This window comes from Podarcis vaucheri (genome assembly GCF_965113315.1).
Source record: "Podarcis vaucheri genome assembly, chromosome: 17".
Classification (NCBI taxonomy): Eukaryota; Metazoa; Chordata; class Lepidosauria; order Squamata; family Lacertidae; genus Podarcis; species Podarcis vaucheri.
Window position 1 is genome coordinate 13547560 of NC_138755.1, and position 19773 is coordinate 13567332.

The 19773-nt window shown below is 47.2% G+C and overlaps 1 protein-coding gene and 1 long non-coding RNA gene across 3 annotated transcripts; one reads left to right on the top strand and one right to left on the bottom strand.

The window, feature by feature from the left end:
• Positions 1-1500: 1500 nt before the first annotated feature.
• On the bottom strand, positions 1501-12587 carry KCNV2 (potassium voltage-gated channel modifier subfamily V member 2). Its single transcript, XM_082204946.1, has 2 exons — positions 10858-12587; positions 1501-5047 (listed from the first exon to the last, which is right to left on the bottom strand). Exons 1-2 carry the CDS (start codon positions 12220-12222, stop codon positions 4766-4768), a joined length of 1647 nt encoding a protein of 548 aa, XP_082061072.1. The 5' UTR covers positions 12223-12587; the 3' UTR covers positions 1501-4765.
• LOC309522131 lies at positions 9872-18196 on the top strand. Of its 2 annotated transcripts, XR_014214889.1 has the most exons (3): positions 9877-10690; positions 12957-13097; positions 17940-18196. It is a non-coding gene; the product is annotated as an uncharacterized lncRNA (long non-coding RNA). The 2 variants fall into 2 exon arrangements; XR_014214888.1 differs by lacking the exon at positions 17940-18196 and having other exon boundaries at positions 9872-10690; positions 12957-13158.
• The last annotated feature ends 1577 nt before the right edge of the window (positions 18197-19773 follow it).

Below are 19773 nucleotides of genomic sequence, written 5' to 3' on the forward strand. Positions count from 1 at the left end.
CAGGAAGTTCATGAGATTTTCGTGAGATTGTATTCAGCTATTCTCATGCAATTACCTTTGAACTCCTCAGAGGAAGGCTGGGGCCACCACACATGTGATCACTCCACCCCCATGAGAATATCTGCGAGTGCATATCAATTCCGTCTTCGTAGGCGCATTTGTGGATTCCCAAATTGGACACGTGCAGGTGTGCTGTGCTGGGGGAAAAACATGCTGGTACTTTCCCACTATCTGACAGATTACCCTTGTGTGTTCCCTGCATGACTGAAGAGTTGCCAAATTTCATGACAATCATATTTTCCATGGCGGGGGGGCATAACAAATTGGCTTTGTGCCCCAGAACAGTTTTCCAAAGCAGGGCTGAACCACAACACAGCATACCACAATTTGGTTGTGTGTTTGCAAGCAGTGATGGACATGCCAAAATCTGCCTGAACCGTCAACTTCTCAATATGCAATTCTATGCATATTTACTCAGAATAATTTCTGCTGTAAAATGTTTTTAGGATGTTCAGTAAGATAGTGTGGGACAGTCTCTAGCTAGTCCAAGAGGACCTGGTGAACTTCATGGCTCAGCAACAATTTAAACCCTGCTCTTTCCAGTCCTACACCAAAACTTTAACAACTACAGGAGACTGTTCATTTCATGCTTTTGTCTACGGGTGGAATCAAATGTCTCACTCTTCCAATTGTTACATTTGCACAAGCATCCCGGTTTGCCAGATGGAATGATGCCCCCATCTCCACCCCACCCCCTTTGCTGTTCTGGGGGTTGCCCTGCTCCCCTGTCCTGCCAGAGTCACTTGGTAGACACCCCCATTGTGCAAGCCCTTTCTCAGGGCTTCTGCTCACACGGGGGGTTAGGGACGAATCTCATACACTTTGTTGCATCTTCAAATACTTTGTAAAGGGTTCCCATTCATCTTTAAAGTCACAGTTATCCTTTTCTCGTAGCTTATATGTCCAGGCAGAATGACGAATCTCTCATCATTCTGCCTGGACACTGAAGTCCAGCGCCCTCGCTGCAAGAAGCCAAGTTACAGGGAACCAGGCAGAGGGCCTTCTCGGTAGTGGCACCCGCCCTGTGGAACGCCCTCCCACCAGATGTCAAAGAGAAAAATAACTACCAAACTTTTAGAAGACATCTAAAGGCAGCCCTGTTTAGGGAAGCTTTTAATGTTTAATAGGTTATTGTATTTTAGTGTTTTGTTGGAAGCCGCCCAGAGTGGCTGGGGAAACCCAGCCAGATGGGTGGGGTATAAATAAATTATTATTATTATTATTACCCGAAATATATTCAGGAAAAGTCACAGACATTTTGTTCTCGTCTGTCGAAAATATGTGAGTGCCAGATGTGAACCTAGCTGCTGAAACAGACACCAGCTCTCCCTCCATTTAAGCTGCTCGAGAGGGGCTTTAAGAGAGAGAGTTTTGCTTTCTTCATCTGAGAACAGAAGAGTCTTGTGGCACCTTAAAAATGAAAAGCTTTATTGCGGCATAATCTTCTGTGGACTGGAGCCCACCCTCGTCAGTGGCAAGAAGGCTATATACATAATTATGGGGTGGGGCATAATAAACAGTAACGCCAAACAGCCGTGAAACTCGAGGGGATGACAGTAGTTCTGTAGCCTTTCCGTTCAGATTCTGGAAGGGGAGTTAACAACAGATGTGCAGATTCTACAGCGCCTGCAGGTGTAAATGAATGCGCAACTTAGCCTGTGAACAAAATCAAATCAGCACTTGCATAGATATATATTTGTCCCTGAGGCTTCCAGACCCATCCTCCCCCATTCAGAAGATCCCAGTCTGTCACAAAGATGTCCTCCAGCTCTTTCTGTCAGACACATCCCTCCGTGTGCTGTTTTTGACATGAAAAACAGCAGATGGCCATATTTGGGGTAAAGCAAGAGGTGATGCTGGTTTAATTCATTGCTTCCCCTTGATAGACGAGTGTCGCCTCCCGCTGTCTGCCAAACAGCATTTGATTCATCTTTTCTTGTCTTTGCTCGGCTTCTGGACGGTGCTTCATCCTAATTTCTAGAATGTGATGACATAGATTCAGCAGCTCCAAGTGAATTCAATAATGTGAAATGCGTATGGCTTGCCTTTGCTGCTTGCCTATCAGTTCTGCTTCTGCGCTTATTAATAGACACTGGCTGTTTATAATCACCCTCCTGCTTTCTGGCAAATTGTCTTCCCATCAGTTTTCTGCATCCGTTCTCTGCACTCGCTTATCGTCTGTTCCTACAGCTTATACAGTGCCTTCACTGTTGCACTTTAGTGGACAGGAGTGTGTTGCAAACAAACCCCAGTTTTTAGTGATACCACAACGATGCAAAGGAATGACTACTTGCTACGTCTTTCTTGGGTTGCGATTTTCAGGCTCTTTACTTTCAAAAACTATCTATTAGCTTGACAGGGAGATGGTAACACGCAATTCTTACTATATAAATATTGGCTGTATTTCTTAGACAGAGAAGGAGCGTTGTGTTTTGTCAAACCACAGTTTCTGTTATAGCCAAATCAGGAGATTGTGGTTTAACCTCTGTTTGCAACTCAAGATATCTAATACAGTAGGGGGGCATCAGTGAGGCCACACGGGCAATTGCCCTGGATGCAAAATTCTTAGGGGCACAAAAAAGTTCAAAAGGGGGAAAAAAGAAACAAAGAAGTGCACCCTCCCTCTCACACAGAGAATCTCCTAATGTCCGTGTGGACGGACTGAGGAGCAGAATTGGGCAGTGGGCAGTTGCTTGGGTGCCCTCTGTATTTGGTTTAGAAGGATTGCTCCCGACCAATCTCTCATCCCACTCTCCATCATACTCAACACTCATGGGGTGATGCAGTTGCCACTCAGGTCAGTTGCCAAGCTTTTGCCCCTTTGTTCTAGCCCACCAGCAGGTGGTACTGCTTTGCCCCGGGCACTGGCAACCCACGCTAGGCCACTGATCTAGCAAGAATCCTGGCTTGGTTTCACAGTTAAACCACAGTGTCTCTGTTTAGATGTCCTGTGAACCCCAAATGTCTAGCATTACAGTGGGAAGGAGAAGAGCAGGGAGTGTAGAAGCACAATGCTCATCTTTGTCATGTCTGCACTGCCCTACCATCATAAGATACTGGATATCAATGAGCATAATTCCTGTTAATGACAGAGATGCAGCTGGGTGGAAAACACTTGGAGAGTATTCAAAAATAAAAATAATCACAATGTGACCGTTGTAATATTCATCACAGAGTTTACAGAGCTGGGTTATAAGCCAGACATCTTTTTTTTAAAAAAAGAAAAAGAAATGAGGGGTAGGAACCATATTTCAATCTTCATTCAAGAATCCCAAGTTGTAACCTGATGTCTCAGCTCCTCGGAAGGACTTAGCCTACAAGATCCCTCTCTAGGGGCCTCCAGGCTGTGGCTAATTTTGTGTGGGATTCAACCAAATTCCAGCAAATTCAGGTTGTGCAGTTCTTGTTGACTGGGAGGTCTTGTGCAACAAACCAAGTCCCACCCCTGTGCTTTTTGAGATAAATAACATGATGAAGACAGACATCCCAGCTCTATAGGGTCTTTGGCCCCTTCAATATTTGTTTAATGTCTGCAGAAATGCTCTCATCATCCTGATTTAAGCCACCAAGCTGCAACAGACAAGCTGCTCTCAGTTGGAGGTGTCTAAGAGAGTTGGGATGGGAGCACAGGCAGACAGGGAGAGGGGATTTGATTCAGTTTTCAGTTAAAGACAAATCTGCTGAATTTTCACTTTATGGAACAAAATGCAAACCAAACCACAGCTGTCCTTCAAAATTTGCAGTTCTCCAAATCTTGCAGTGCAATTCTCCAGCCAAGTAGTGTGCACAAAATTCACACGCCAAGTGAAAATAACACAACATACAACATGCAATCGATTAGGAGAAATTGCTTTGCAGAAATGTGTATAATAGAAGAAAAACGAAAACGCTGATGACTTTTCACCAGGGCTCTTTTTTGTTTGTTTTAATGACAAACTGATGTGGAAATGGGGAGAACGCAACTTAAGATGGGAAAAAGTAGAAGCTGAAATGGACAGACCCCACCTCCCCACGAACGAACAAGGGTGAAGCAGTGGCAACTCAATGGAGGCTACCAGCACTTGCTTCCTTCTCTCCCCACTCTCACCCCATGAATACTCAGGTTTCTTACAATTACTTGTTTTTGGTACCTACGGATCCATTTACAGGACAAAAGGCGCTTGACACACCCTCAAGACAATAATAAAATTCTGGTACAGGACACAAATATATTCCTACTTGAAAGGCTACTAAATTCTGATTTTGAGGCAACATCCATCATGCTGGCAAATATGTAAGTACCCAGAAAAAGCAGCACAATCCTTTGCACATTTACTCAGATGTAGGCCTCATAGAATCAACTGGCTCTTGCTTCCTAGTAATAGTGCTTAGCCTAAGTTAGTTGCCTTCGATTCGGTTGTGGTGGTGCAGCAATTGCAGATCAAAGAAACAAGATTGCATTCCTTCTCATTTCCTCAAGCGGATCCTTATTTGGAAACACTCACTGGATCACAATACAATTGATTCCAGAGGCTGCTTGGACACCAGCTGTAACATTTATCAGACAAAATATTAAGAAGGATTATCTTCATTTGCATCTTTTTTAAAAAAGAGAAAGTTTTGCACTATACCCCAGTCAGTCTTTTCCTCCCAGTTAACTTGTGGACAAACCTGAGGGAATCTGTTGGCCTTTCATCTCCCAATCCCTTTTTTCCCATCCAAGGTATTAATTGTATCTGTGTCTTGGTAATCTGTTTGGCCTGTTTCCACAGCACTCAGACATTTTCTTCATGGCTCGCCTCGCAAAATCCACTTTGCCCCTGTCTTTGCGTATGGCTGTGTATTCGTACGCTTTCAGCTTGATGTAATAGTCTGAGAATTTGTTGTAGAGGACGGAGATGGGCATTCCGTTCAGAATGATCCCGAAAGCGATGCAGAGGAAAGCAAAGAGTCGTCCGAGGTGGGTTTCCGGACACATGTCTCCATATCCAACAGTAGAAATGCTTACCTTGAAAAGTAAACACAAAGCAAGGCAGTTACTCAGAACATCCAAGCCACCTTTCTATGCTGAAGACAGAGGCGTCATTTAGAGACTGGTCTCTGAAGGACAGAGGCGGTATTTGTTCCTCCCCATTGCAGTGTTGGAAAGAGAGATTCGACTGCAATAGATATGAGAATCTGCCTCTGCTCTTCCCATCCCTGAAAACCAGAGATGGCGTTTGTCCTCCCCATCACAGTGCACAGAGGAAGGTGCCCATGGTGGGGATTCTCAAACTGCCACTTCTTCCCAACACAGTGAACTCATGCATGCATAAACTGCACACCATTTAGCTGCCTTTCCCTCCCTTATGTGACAATGATCTCTTTCTATGAATGATGGTGTGTTTGAGCAACTTCTGAGCCACAGCAGTGTCCTCAGTAAAGATGGCCAAGCATGTCAATGTCAGTTTCTCATTCCCCCAATCCTAAATTCAGTTCTCTATAGTTATACATCAGTTTGTGAATTTTCCAAACAAACAAAATCCTCATGAAAATTCACCAGCATTTCCCTGCAATTTTCTCGTGTGATACCATTTCATATACAAACTTGCCTAATCTACATTTGTTTTTTGCCATTTTCACTAATATAACACATTTTGTATGCCATTTTCACTAATTACTTGGCTGGAGAACTGCATTGCAAAATTCAGATTGATGCAAATGTCGAAGGATAGCTGTGTTTTCATTTGGTGAGTTCACCTTTAAATATGAACTGAACCCAATTTACCCCCCATCCCTCCTTGTCAGCTGCTGATTTGACACCTTGGTTTTCTGGGAAGCAGGCAGTGGCAGCAGGCAGTGGTGGACTGGGCTGGGGGTGACAGGAGCAGGTCCCTCAGACCATTTATTTCCCCTCTCTACCCATCCGTGGTCCTAGGAATGTCTTTCCTGAGTGTCTTTTTCAAGATCTCTTGTTTAGGTTTGGGCCACCGTACCTTGGTCACCCGGGACGCGGGTGGTGCTGTGGATTAAACCGCAGAGCCTAGGACTTGCCGATCAGAAGGTCAGCAGTTTGAATCCCTGCAACGGGGTGAGCTCCCGTTGTTCAGTCCCAGCTCCTGCCAACCTAGCAGTTCGAAAGCACGTCAAAGTGCTAGTAGATAAATAGGTACCGCTCCGGCGGGAAGGTAAACGGTGTTTACGTGCGCTGCTCTGGTTCGCCAGAAGTGGCTTAGTCATGCTGGCCACATGACCCAGAAGCTGTACGCCGGCTCCCTCGGCCAATAAAGCGAGATGAGCGCCACAACCCCAGAGTCAGTCACAACTGGACCTAATGGTCAGGGGTCCCTTTACCTTTACCTTGATCTATACTGGTTGAAAACTGCAACCAATTCCATGCTGGCATTGAAGTCAATGTTGCTGCATCTGCCTGTTTCAGAATTATGGTGGAGCTTCGTTTATTTTATGAATCATTTGTTTTAAGACATTTATTTGCCACCTTTTGCCAAAAAGGCCACAGGGCAATTCACATAGGAATGTAATAAACAACAAGCCGGTCACCTTTCGTTTCTCCCAGGTCCCTCATTCGTGAAAAACGACAGGGCAGCAGCGCCTCCTTCCCATAATATAATAATAATAATTTATTATTTATACCCCGCCCATCTGGCTGAGTTTCCCCAGCCACTCTGGGCGGCTCCCAGTCAAGTGTTAAAAACAATACAGCATTAAATATTAAAAACTTCCCTGAACAGGGCTGCCTTCAGATGTCTTTTAAAGATAGGATAGCTGCTTATTTCCTTCACATCTGAAGGGAGGGCGTTCCACAGGGCGGGCGCCACTACCGAGAAGGCCCTCTGTCTGGTTCCCTGTAACCTTACTTCTTGCAATGAGGGAACCGCCAGAAGGCCCTCGGCGCTGGACCTCAGTGTCCGGGCAGAACGATGGGGGTGGAGACGCTCCTTCAGGTATACAGGACTGAGGCTGTTTAGGGCTTTAAAGGTCAGCACCAACACTTTGAATTGTGCTCGGAAACGTACTGGGAGCCAATGCAGATCTCTCAAGACCGGTGTTATGTGGTCCTGGTGGCCACTCCCAGTCGCCGTATCCAGGCTGTCAAGGTTCTTGGTTGTGCTGTCTCCCTAAGTACACTTTGGCCTCTCCCCCTCTGCTCTACCTATCTTCAGGAACGCTTGCCAGGAAGGCGGCTTCTCCTGTTGATACTCCTGCAACTTGGAGAAGGAATGTTTGCAGGGTGGACAGGGGGTTGGTGGAGGAAGAGGAGGCCAGAACGAAACAAGGAGCTGAATTCCCCCCCTGTTTTCAGAGACTCTTAAAGCTGCAAGAGATGGGGAAAAGCAGAGACGAGTGGATGGTGGTGGACGAGCCGAGTGCTGGGAACCCAGCACTGACCTGTTTTGTCCGAAGAATGGCGTCTCACTTTGCATTTGTCTTTCTGCTGACCTTATCCTGCAATCGTTATTATAGCCCATGCCAAGGTATTATAGGGATGTTGAGAAAACAGTGAAAGAAATGGCTCCAGACGGAATGTGCATTGGGATCTCCCATTTTTAGTGCCTTGGCTTCTGTCTGGCAGCATCCAGTGCAATATTCGCTGGAAAGGCAGCCATGCAGTGGGGAGGGCATTTTCCTCTTTTCCCCCAAAGAAAAAAGGAGCCTGATGTTTCAGATGAGTGAAACGTCCTGCTCCCTCCCTGAGCCTGCAGCAAGCGAGCTTATTTGTCGGATGCACCTGGCGCATTTGATGGTCTAAAAGGGATTAGTTTTGTGGCCTGATGGAAATTAACTCACTGGAATTGAATGTTAATGCAGGAGGGAGATCTCCGAAAATAAACAGCCAGATGAGAGAGCCAGGAGTCCTGGTGGGGAATTTTTCATGTGTGTTTCTTTATGCCTTGGTGGGATGAGGATCGGAGGAAGTATAGGCGTCAACTCTGTGGGGCCCTGGTCCCTTTGCCCCCCAATAAAATATTTTGAGGGGTTGGACCCCAATATTTTCTGCAAGTTGGTGCCTCCCTCCCCAGCCACTTCCCCCCACTTGGGCACCGGCCTCTTTTCCCAGCTTGTTTCTCGGCTTTTGGCACCTGCTTTGGTCCTCCTCACCTTGACTGGGCCAAGTGAAAAATACACACGCAGAACTAGGTGCTGCTGTTGTCTACAGGTGTCTGCAGCGGTGCAGGATTCAACCATGGGGTAGGGGCATCTGCACCACTGTTGGAGCATGGGGAAGATGCAGCAGAGTGGGATTTGGAGTTTGGGAGGGTTCGTTATGCCAACAGCCACCGGCCCAGACCAACCACCAGGATGAGAAGATGGGTTTAGATAGACATTCCTGCAACCAGTGCTTTTTTTCTGGGGGTTCTCAAGGTCATGCAACACCGGCACTTTTTTTCCTAGAAGAAAAGCTCTGCCTGCAGCCTCATGCTGGAGTTGTTCCCATTGCTGGTGTTCATTGGTCACACCCACAACATTCACTTGAAACACTTTTCTACCACTTTCAGAGCCCTGCCACCCCCCAAAGAGCCCCGGGAACAGTTTTAGGTGCTGGAATCACAGTTCTAAGAGGGCATCTCCTACCAACTCTCAGCTCCCCTGATTCTTTGGGGGAAGCCTTGACTGTTAAAGTGGTGCAAGAGTGCTTTCAATGTATGGGGTGGTTGCAAGTTACCATGTGATTGTCGTTTTTCTTCCCAGAACAATACCTGCTAACCTTTGACCTCCAAGCAGGCCATTCCCTTTAGAACGGTAGCCCTCCAGATGTTGCAGGACTTGAGGGTTCATTTGTGGAAACAATATACTTCTTTCTAGATTAATCAAAATTGCCTAAAATGAAAATACTTAGCAGCTAATGGATAACCATTTTCACAATCTCTCTCTCTCTCTCTCTCTCTCTCTCTCTCTCTCTCTCTCTCTCTCTCTCATCTATCTATCTATCATCTATCTATCTATCATCTATCTAGTGTGGTGTAGTGGTTAAGAGCGGCAGACTCGTAATCTGGGGAACCGGGTTCGCATCTCCGCTCCTCCACATGCAGCTGCTGGGTGACCTTGGGCCACTCACACTTCTCTGAAGTCTCTCAGCCCCACTCACCTCACAGAGTGTTTGTTGTGGGGGAGGAAGGGAAAGGAGAATGTTAGCTGCTTTGAGACTCCTTTGGGTAGTGATAATGCGGGATATCAAATCCAAACTCTTCTTCTTCTATCATCTCTCTCTCTCATCTCTTATCTATCATCTATCTATATCTATCTATCTATCTATCTATCTATCTATCTATCTATCCCCCCACACCATATATATTAGCCTCAAAGGGCAAGGGTTATCAGAAGAGCTTTCCAGCTAAGCTCTAACATGCTTTCATAAATTGGCAGGATGCAATTTATATTCTATAGCTTCTCTAGTTTCTGTAGCACTTCTAGTTTCTGCTCACAAGTCTGTTTACATAATCTGCTGTCCAAAGTTAACACTCCCTGAACCTGCTCCAAACTTGGATTTATTTACCTATCCAAAGGGGTCAATCAAGGTCACGTCACACAAGATGAGTTTGATCGCAGGAGATGTTTGTGCTGCTGAAAACTATACGAATCTCATGCAGCATCTTTCACACGTGCCAGCATTTTGCCATATGCAGGGAAGTTCCCATGGGAAGAATGTGGACACAGGCACAAGGAACAGGGTTTTTGGTTTTAGTGAAGTGATCGCCTTGTTGCCTTCACATTTGATTAGTGCTGGTGACTCAGCAAAGACTTTGGACACCAAAGCAATATGGAAAATCCGAAAACTCAAGGGGTAGAGCTCTGTATAAAGCTTGGCACTAGCTACCCGCCAGTGTAGTCAACCCTGAGCTTGATGTCCCAGTCCATGGAAGGCTTTGATTCTGTGCTCTTATTGCTGAACTATTTGCAGGATGAGCCTCTGTCCTTGGGCTACTAAGACCTCCTGATTCCTCCAGCTGCACTAGAAGGAATGTCCATTTTCCCATCCCTGGTGGCTTAGGCTGCATTTCAACTAGAGACCTATAAATTATAAGCTCCGTATTGCATTACAAGCAACTGAGCCAGAGGGTCTTCCCGTTTTGTTATTTTTGTCTGCGGCTGGCTCAGTGCAAATGCAATTTTTTTAAAAAATCATTTTGGGCTGTGTTGTAGCTGCGATCACCAGCTGTCTGGAAAGCCTTGTGATGGTCAGCTGCTCTTATTTTCCTATCTCGAAATTGTTCATCCCCAGGCACATTTGGAAACGAAACAAAACTTCTGTAGGGACAGATTCCCAGCCTCACCTTTTCCCCAGATTCCCAGCCTCATCTTTTTAACTGCTGGGTGAGAGCTAATATGTGCCCCCTTTTGATTGCATCACTAAACCACTGAGCAGAGCTGCTTTTGTAAACTCACTTTGGAAGGAATGTGAAACCACCCCCACAGCCTCCCTTATGTATCTGCTACAAAAATACCAGCAGCAAGCTGTCAAGTAGGCACAGATAAGTCACGGCAAAGTTGAGGCCAGGCAGACATGTGCTTTCCCTTCTCGTTTCCTTCTTCCCCTTTCTCAGCGAGAAGCAGCACAAATTCTGTGTCACAGCCACAAAGAGCTCTCCGGTTCAAGCTCAGCTGCACTGATTTTAGCCTGATCTACTATAGGAAAGCTTCCAGCTGACGGGTGCGTGTGCATGCATGCATGTTCTGTAAAGTCAACACTCTGAACAGATGTTTGTAAAACAAGCAATGCATGGGGGGGGGGAACCCTGCCGCTTCCAAAACAGGCACGCTTGCAAGTGAAAGGGTGGGGAGAAGGAACGAGAATTGCATTGCCAGGGAGGTACTTACGGCAGCCCACCACCAGGCATGGGGGATGCTGGTGAAGTTTGTGCTGGAGACATCATGTTCCACGGTGTAGACCATGGCAGAGAAGGCAAAGATCCCCAGCGCAATGAAAAGCAGGAGGCAGCCCACCTCCTGGTAGCACTGGCGCAGTGTGAAGCCAAATGCGCGCAGGCCCGTCGAATGGCGGGCCAGCTTCAGGATACGGAAAATGCGCATGAGGCGCATGATGCGCAAGACCTGCCCCACCTTCCCCACCCGCCCCACTTTCTCGATGTCGTTTTCGTGCTGGGAGCCTTGCCCACGGGGCTGGTCCTCATCCACGAAGCGCTCCAGGAGGAGCTGGAGGTACAGGGGCAGGATGGCGATGAGGTCCACGGCGTTGAGGGCACTGCTGACGAAGCAGCGGATGTCCGGGGTGGAGACCAGCCGCAGCACGTACTCCAGGGTGAAGAAGGCGATGCAGAAGGTCTCCACGTGCTCCAGCAAAGGCCTCCTCTCCTGGGTGGCCTTGTCCCTGTGCTGCATCTCCTCCACCGTGTTGAGAGCCAGCGCCACCACCGAGATGAGCACAAAGAAGCTGGAGGCTACCCCCATGGCTTTGGCCGTGGTGGAGGAGAAGGGCTTCTCCATGAGGTTCCACAGGCGCCAGCGATGCTCGGCGTAGCGCATGTGCCGGAAGAGGTGCTCGCTCTCCTGCACGGCCGCCTGGGCCCGCAGCTCCCGCTGCACCTTGAGCTGCTCGTTCAGCTCGTCCCGCCTCTCCTCAAAGCAGATGCGGCAGCAGCGGGGCGTGTACTTGAGGCGGACCCCCCAGTAACTCAGCTCCTCCAGGAAGCTGCGGGGACACAGCTCGTCCCGCACCCGCAGCACCCCGGAGGCGTAGAAGTTGTAGACCAGCTGGAAGACGGCCGGGTCCCGGTCAAAGAAGTACTCATCTCCCTGAGCCGCGTAGTCGTCGCAGAGGCCCAGCTGGCGCCAGCGGTCGGTGGAAGTGGCCAAGCGGCCCAGGCGGGTGGTGGGGTAGATGGCCACCGCCTGGTACGTCAGGCGGTAGCTTTGCCCGCCCACGTTGATGTTGAGGACGGAGGACGACGCGGTGGCTCCAGCTGGGAAGGCTGGGCTGAAGGGAAACATCGAGGGGAGCCCCTTCTCCTCTTCCTCGCCCTCTTCCTCCTCGTCCTCCAAGCAGGAGTAGCTGCTCTCAACGTCCTGGGCCAGCTGCAGTGGGGATCCCCAGTCAGAAGCACCAAAGCCCCCAGTCCCCCCAGTTTCGTTGCTTCCCACGGTTGCATCCCAGGTGGCCCCCGGGCGAGATTCAGTTTTATAGTCCGAGATCAGAGGCTGCTTTCTTTGCTTAAGGTTCCACATGCTTCCCCTTAGCGTTCGGTGGTGGGTGCGAAGCTTCTTCTGGTTGCCTTCTCCTTCCTGCCTGGAGCATCTGCCGCCGGAGCTGTTTTACATTTCTTTTCCGACCGACCAGCAGCTCCAGTTGTTGCAAAAACTCAGTGTGGGATCCAGGCACATGGGGACTGCTGTTGACCGCTTTAATCTTGCTGACAGGGAAGATCTGAGTGCTTAGAGAAGGGGATTTAAAGGCTATTATCCTGTTTCAGCCTCCACTCCCTCTATCTGTGACGTGAATGATTATGGATCCAGAAATCTGTGGATAATCAGTCGAAAAATAATAATAAGTGTAGCAGAGTCATTACTGCTAATAAAAATAAAATCAAAGGGCTTCTATAGCATATACTCAGAAAGACTTTCCTATGAAGGAGCAACAATGGATATTTTTCAGAATTATCCAAGAGACTTTCATCTCATCCCCGATTTCCTATGTTTTCTTCTTCTTCCTCCTCCTCCTCCTCCTTTTCGTCTTCTTCTTCTGTATATCAACTGCTCTTAGAGCTGTTCCTTATGTTTACAGCCCATTTTACAGGCAGAAAAACCAACACTTAAATTTGCTGGGGTTCCTGAGAGTCAATGCAAGTGTTAATGTCAAATATTATGTAAAACAAGGGTAGCAAACATTGCTGCGCATAAATTGACATTGACTGCAGAACTCGGCGACTGCAAAATGCCAGCTTTCGTTCTTTTGTTTTTAGATCAGGTTTCTAGACGTCAAGGCTATGAAGACAAGACTTGAAGTTGACAGTGATTTGACAATGCCTGGTCAAATCTCAGAGGCCAGAGGCCGACGATCCAGAATTTCCAGTGTCAGATTCATCAGGTGGGGCTGCAGAAAGGTACCTCTTTTCTCCCTGCTTTGACTTGCAAAAGGGTGAATAAATTATGCAAAGCATGTCATTATATGCATCCTTGCTTAATTACAAAGGATTACAATTCCGCTTCTCGGAATTTGGATTAACAGGCTTCTGAATTTCCAGGGTGTGTGTCTGTTTGTGTGCTGAGGAGAGAGTGCTCTGATCATCATCCAACCCCTTGTGTGTACCTCACGGAGCTTAAAGATGGACTTGCCCACCTGGAGAAAACACCTCAAGGTGAGGCATCCGAAGTGGTAGGCAAGCATCGTGCACAAGGGAAGGGCCAGAACTCAGTGGACAGAGAACACACTCTGAATGCACAAGGTCCCAAGGTCAATTCCTGGCATCTCCTGATCCGGTTGGGAAAGTCTCTTGCTTGAAACCCTGGAGAGCAGCTGCCAGCCAGAGCTGGAAGTATGGAGCTCAACCAATAGCCTGACTCAGTATATGGCAGCTAAGGGATGGGGATTTAATTTGGGTTTCATTTACAGGTGAGCTTGCCAGATTTTCACGTTCTGAAGCAGTTACATGAGCAGACATCTTTTGAAATCTGCAGTGCAGTGCAGAATCTCACGAAAATGCATACACCGGGGCAGATTGTGCATAAAAATCCATATATTAGTGAGAGTAAATACAAAAATGCATTTTTTTTATCCTGTATTCTATTTTGTGAAATGCCCTGAGATCTTTTGATGAAGGGTGGTATATAAATTTATAAAAAAAGAAATTGCTTTGCAAACATGTGCATTAAGCAAAATTGCAGACAACGTTGTGTTATAGAAGGAGAAATTTGCATGAAGAATTTTCACGAGGATTTGATTTTTTAAAAAAAATATTTTTGCAAACTGATGTGGCCATGTGGAGAAGTGAATTTATGATTGGGAAAAGATGCTCTACACTAACTAGCAGAGCCTCTCCAAAGTCTCAGGTGAGAATTCCTGGCAGTGCTGCCTCTGGGGATCCATTTCGGTGGAGATCTCGGTTAGCGAAAGTCCTGGTATTGGTGGCATGAGTCTGTTTTGCTGAGCTCTGGCTCAGGGGGAATTTTGTGTCAAAACTTGTATGCCAGATTCTATCCAAGATATGCTGCTTGCAGTAGCAGAGTGTGTCATAGGATTACCATATTTTTCGCTCTGTAAGATGCACCAGACCACAAGACGCACTTAGTTTTTGGAGGAGGAAAACAAGGGAAAAAATATTCTGAATCACAGAAGCCAGAACAGCAAGAGGGATCGCTGCGCAGCGAAAGCAGCAATCCCTCTTGCTGTTCTGGCTTCTGGGATAGCTGTGCAGCCTGCATTCGCTCCATAAGACGCACACACATTTCCCCTTACTTTTTAGGAGGGAAAAAGTGAGTCTTATAGAGCAAAAAATACAGTAAGCTGGAAGGGAATTTTCTCCCACCCCATTGCTTTTGATGGAAAACTATATTTGTGCACGAGGACTTAGTGTGGACGGCAAGCTTTTCTCCTGCTCCCCCCTCACTCTGACACAGCTGCTTTGCGGAGACTGGGCTCCCTGGCAGCTTAAATCTGACTTGTGGGTTGGACTGAATGTCAAATATTTACTGGCACAATTCCCCAAATGCTTGCCATGAACAAACAACCTGGAACTCTGTAATATTTGATCACGCAAGTGCCCTTTTGTTTGGTGGCTATCTTCTCTCTGTTTGGGGCAGTTCTTGTTGAATTGTTCATCGCAAAGAGTCTGCGTGGTTTTTGTTGCCCCGCTCAGATTTTAAAACGCTCCTGGGTGTGTTTGTTTGGTTTTGGCAGTGGCGCTGGGTGGGGAGGCATTGAATTTCCATGTGGTTCTTTGCCCCAGAGAGATGCTCTAGATAACAATGCCTTGTGGGGAGATTTATGGGTGATGTTTTCCTGCCCCCTTGGCTTTGTTGTGGGTAGTATACATAGGAATGCGCTATTCAAATAAAGCAACCGTGATTTGGCAATGGAAATAATTCAAGGAGGTGCGCACTGGCCTAGTGAATAGTTATGGGGCATCAGAAACTAAAGCACTGCTAAGCAGCTGAAGATTTGATCAGCCCCTCGGACCTCTGTAAGCCCCATCTATTAGCAAGATGTGGGGGAATGGAAAGAAGAAATCCCATAAGATCTATGTGGACAGAACCAGAAGTGTCAAGAGGATGAGGAGGGAAGGAATTATTTGACGCAGTTTAGGTTTCTTCCCCCAACCCCCAAAAAGGCTTGCAATGAAAGCTCAGCTGAGCTGAGGACAGTTCTTCCATTGCTCGTTTCATGTGCCGTGATTCTCCCTGCTATTTTCCCTCTCTTTCAAACGTCACACAAACCCCTTCTGGGATAAATATGCTTTCTTACATTTGCTTTGGGGAGGGCTGTTTTCCTCTAGGCTGGACGCAAGCCTATAAAAGGAATGTGTTGATTTGATCTCTTGGGTCACACTGAAAGCTGGCCTGTTAGATTTGCACCAAAGAGAGTGAATCTTCCGTGATTCAAAGGGCACATTCACAGCATACATGGAAAGCACACGCGTTCCCTCTAAAGATTCCTGGAAAGTAGTTTGTTACGGCAGCTGGAAATTGTAACTCTGCAAGGGGAAAACTACAGTTCCCAAGATTCTTTGGGGGAAGTGGTGAGCTTCAAACGCATAGATCCTAAGATCCTGGGCTCAACTGCAGACTTTGGGGAGTAAGATGGGGTGTCCCTCACCTTTATTTATCAGTTTTATTATCTTGCTATTTTATCTGGTGCTGAATTATTCTGTTTGTTTTCTTGCTACGCTGCTGGGCTGAATGATTTCTTGCTGTGACTGATGCTTTTAACTGATGTTTCATGGCCTTACAGGCAAACTTGCTGGGAAAATCTGAAGCCTCCCATATTGGGAAATACCTTCTGGAGGATAGGTCAAATGATATTACACTGACTATGGCAAAGTTTATTTCGGAGGTCGCAAGAAACAGACCACCACACTCTAGACATAACAAAATGACTACCTCACTCTCTTCTGCCTGTTGTTTGGTTGTTTTAACTGTATTTTGTTTTGAAATTGTTTTGTGGGACTATGGACCGCAATAAAGATATTTGATTTGAATTTAAAAATAATATTGCAAACTGATGTGGAAATGTGATGAATTGAATTGAAGGCTGGGAAAATGAAGAAGCCGAGAGAAGCCTGAACTGACAGATTCACATGTCCATCATGACTGCCTCTTCCCAGCAAAGTTTTTTGCTTTTAGCTGCTGCCCAGCAAGGAGAAAGACAACAAACAAAGCTCTTTTGAGTGTGGCAATGCAGGGATGGGAAAGCTCTGCCTGTTGAAAAGGTAAAGGGACCCCTCACCATTAGGTCCAGTCGTGGCCGACTCTGGGGTTGCAACGCTCATCTCGCTTTACTGGCCGAGGGAGCTGGCGTACAGCTTCCAGGTCATGTGGCCAGCATGACTAAGCCGCTTCTGGTGAACCAGAGCAGTGCACGGAAACGCCGTTTACCTTCCCGCCAGAGCGGTACCTATTTATCTACTTGCACTTTGATGTGCTTTCAAACTGCTAGGTTGGCAGGAGCTGGGACCGAGCAACGGGCGCTCACCCCGTCATGGGGATTCAAACCGCCAACCTTCAGATTGGCAAGTCCTGCTTGTTTCCTGCTTGGCAGGGGGTTGGACTCGATGGCCCTTGTGGTCTCTTCCAACTCTATGATTCTATGATTCTAAGTCCTAGGCTCTGTGGTTTAACCCACAGCGCCACCTGCGTCCTGCCTGTTACTCACTATCTAAAGACAGGGAGTTCCTCTGGAAAGTGGCAACTTCTCTGTTAAGTGTTACATAAGGCAATAGACCAATGCCCAACACACTTGTCTTTGCCCTGCAGAGTTTTAAATGAGCTCTGCCAGGGAGCCAGACAATCCATCATTCTCTGCATGAAGGCTTGTTATCTACATGGTGATGGCAAATACAAGGTCCACCAATCAGGACACAGAGCCAGCAAATACTTGTGGGCAGGTGCTAAAGAAGCCAGGGGGGAAATATATACATTGCTTTCTCTGAATTAAGGCTTGGGGCAAATGGGATACCCCCCTACTGCCACTCAGCTGAGAAACAGGATTAGCTTATATCAGTGCAAGAGGACGATAAACTGAACTGCAAATGTCAGTGCATGTTCCCACAGAGCAGATTCCTCCATTTTAAAAGAGGGATATTTGAAAATGTCAGGTAGATCTGAAGGTATAAAAAAAGCCAAATAAATAAAAACTGAAGATTTAAAATGTCAGAATTGAGAAAGTTCTAACTTCTATGCAGCTGAAAATGCCAGGAAGAATTCTCTAATTTTCTTGCGCGCTTTGAGTCGCTAGATCACACGCTGGTCCCTTTTGATTCCAGCAAAGATAAAGCTCTTCATTTCAGCAGTTCCAAACATTCTGGGGTGTTTGGGGGTTTGTGAACAGTATGAAAACAGCGGCATAGCACTGTCGTTCCAAGGGACCCTGTGGGGTAGTGATCTGGGTGCTGGCCAAAGTTTGGGAGAGACCAAGGTTCAAATCCTCCCTCAGCCTGACCTACCTTGCACAGTTGTTTTGAGAATAGAATAGGGAGGCTCCAGGTCTCCTGCCTCGAGTTCCCAAATCCCTGCCCTTGGGCTGGACTTCCTGGGGTTGAGAATAGCTGAAGCTCAGCAACATTTGGAGGGCCAAAGGTTCCTCACACTTGGCTCCCAAAATGTGCATTTGTGTGGGAGGAAGAATGACTCCATTTAAGCTAAGGGTGTGCACCGAGAGACTTTGTTTCTGCAATCGTTGTCCAAGCAGTACTCTAGAAAATACAGCTTTGCTCTCTTTTTCCTACCACCAGGGGGAGGCTGACGGTGCAAAATGCAAAACAGGAAAAACAGAGATGTGGTCTCTGTCCCACTTGTGGCTTGTCATCGTTCTGTGTGCAGCCATCAACTCTAAAATTTGACATGGGGGAAACAGCAGAAGAAGCAGAGGCAGAGGGGAACTTTGTGTTTCTTTCCTTCTGGCATCATTAGGCTGAGTCACTGAAGCAGCGCCTGGGGGCCCAGTTGGTCTCCTCAAGGTGGTGCTGGACTCCAGCTCTAATGATGATGGTGGTGGTAATAATAATAATAATAATAATAATAATAATAATAATAATAATAATTATACTCCACCCATCTGGCTGGGTTTCCCCAGCCATTCTGGGAGGCTCCCAACAGAATATTAAAAACACGATAAAAGATCAAACATTAAAAACTTCCCTAAACAGGGCTGCCTTCAGATGTCTTCTAAAAGTCAGATAGTTGTTTATCTCCTTGCCATCTGATGGGAGGGCGTTCCACAGGGCAGGTGCCACCACTGAGAAGGCCCTCTCCCTGGCTCCCTGTAACCTCACTTCTTCCAGTGAGGGAACCGCCAGAAGGCCCTCGGAGCTGGACCTCAGTGTCCGGGCAGAACGATGGGGGTGGAGACGCTCCTTCAGGTATACTGGACTGAGGCCGTTTAGGGCTTTAAATGTCAGCAGCAACACTTTGAATTGTGCTCAGAAACGTACTGGGAACCAATGTAGGTCTTTCAAAACCGGTGTTATGTGGTCTCGGCGGCCGCTCACAGTCACCTTTCTAGCTGCCGCATTCTGAATTAGTTGCAGTTTCTTCCAAGGTAGCCCCACTTAGAACGCATTGCAGTAGTCTAAGCGGTAGATAACCAGAGCATGCACCACTCTGGCCAGACAGTCTGTGGGCAGGGAGGGTCTCAGCCTGTGTACCAGATGGAGCTGGGAGACAGCTGCCCTGGACACAGAATTAACCTGCGCCTCCTTGGACAGCTATGAGTCCAGAATGACTCCCAGGCTGCGCACCTGGTCCTTCAGGGGCACAGTTGCCCTATTCAGGACCAGGGAGTCCCCCACACCTCCCAGCCTCTGCTGGGAAGCCCAATGGTCAGGGATGATGGTAGGCAGAGGGCAGCAACATCTGTAGCGCAGAACACTGGCTGCTTCCGGAATCAGAGGATGGGCACAAAGGGGGCCGAGTCCAAGATTTCGGGGAAAGGGTGGGGTTTGGAGAAGGACTGGAAGGGCGTGAGAGAGAGGGCAGGCCTCCTAGCAGGCACTTCCAAGCCCACGGGGCAGTGAGGAAGAAAGGGCAAAGAATTCGAGAGAACAAGCGACTGTCAAACAGCGGAGAACAGCCATCAAGAGAGAGATGTTCATGAGGAAAAGTGTAAGGGAAGCAGAAGAGACTAAGAGATGCAGAAGAGCAGCATCCCAGGAGATACAAGAGGCTCCTGCTGAAAGGAGAAACCAGCATATAAAACCAGGGCCGGATTGAGGTTTGATGATGCCCTAAGCTCCTGAAAGTAATGGGGCCCTTCAGTGCTTCAGGTTAAGAACAGTTTCAGGTTAAGTACGGACCTCCGGAACGAATTAAGTACTTAACCTGAGGTACCACTGTATATGGTAATTTATGGACCTAATAGGTCCATACACAACACAAAAAACTGCTGCTGTATGTAGCTTTTATTTTATTTGTTTTTTAATCCTTTCTTTTGGAAATATACACCCAATTTTTTCCCCTTTAATTTTTTTGCCCCCCCCCAAGAGAGTGGGGCCCTAAGCTAGAGCTTGTTTAGCTTATACGTAAATCCAGCACTGTATAAAACCTGTTCTCAGCATTATTATCAGCAGG

Coding starts and splice junctions, on each gene's coding strand:
- KCNV2 (XM_082204946.1), bottom strand. CDS start 12,222: ATGTGGAACCTTAAGCAAAGAAAGCAGCCTCTGATCTCGGACTATAAA. Junction 5,048..10,857: donor ATGCCTGGTGGTGGGCTGCC/GTAAGTACCTCC, acceptor TTACTTTTCAAG/GTAAGCATTTCTACTGTTGG.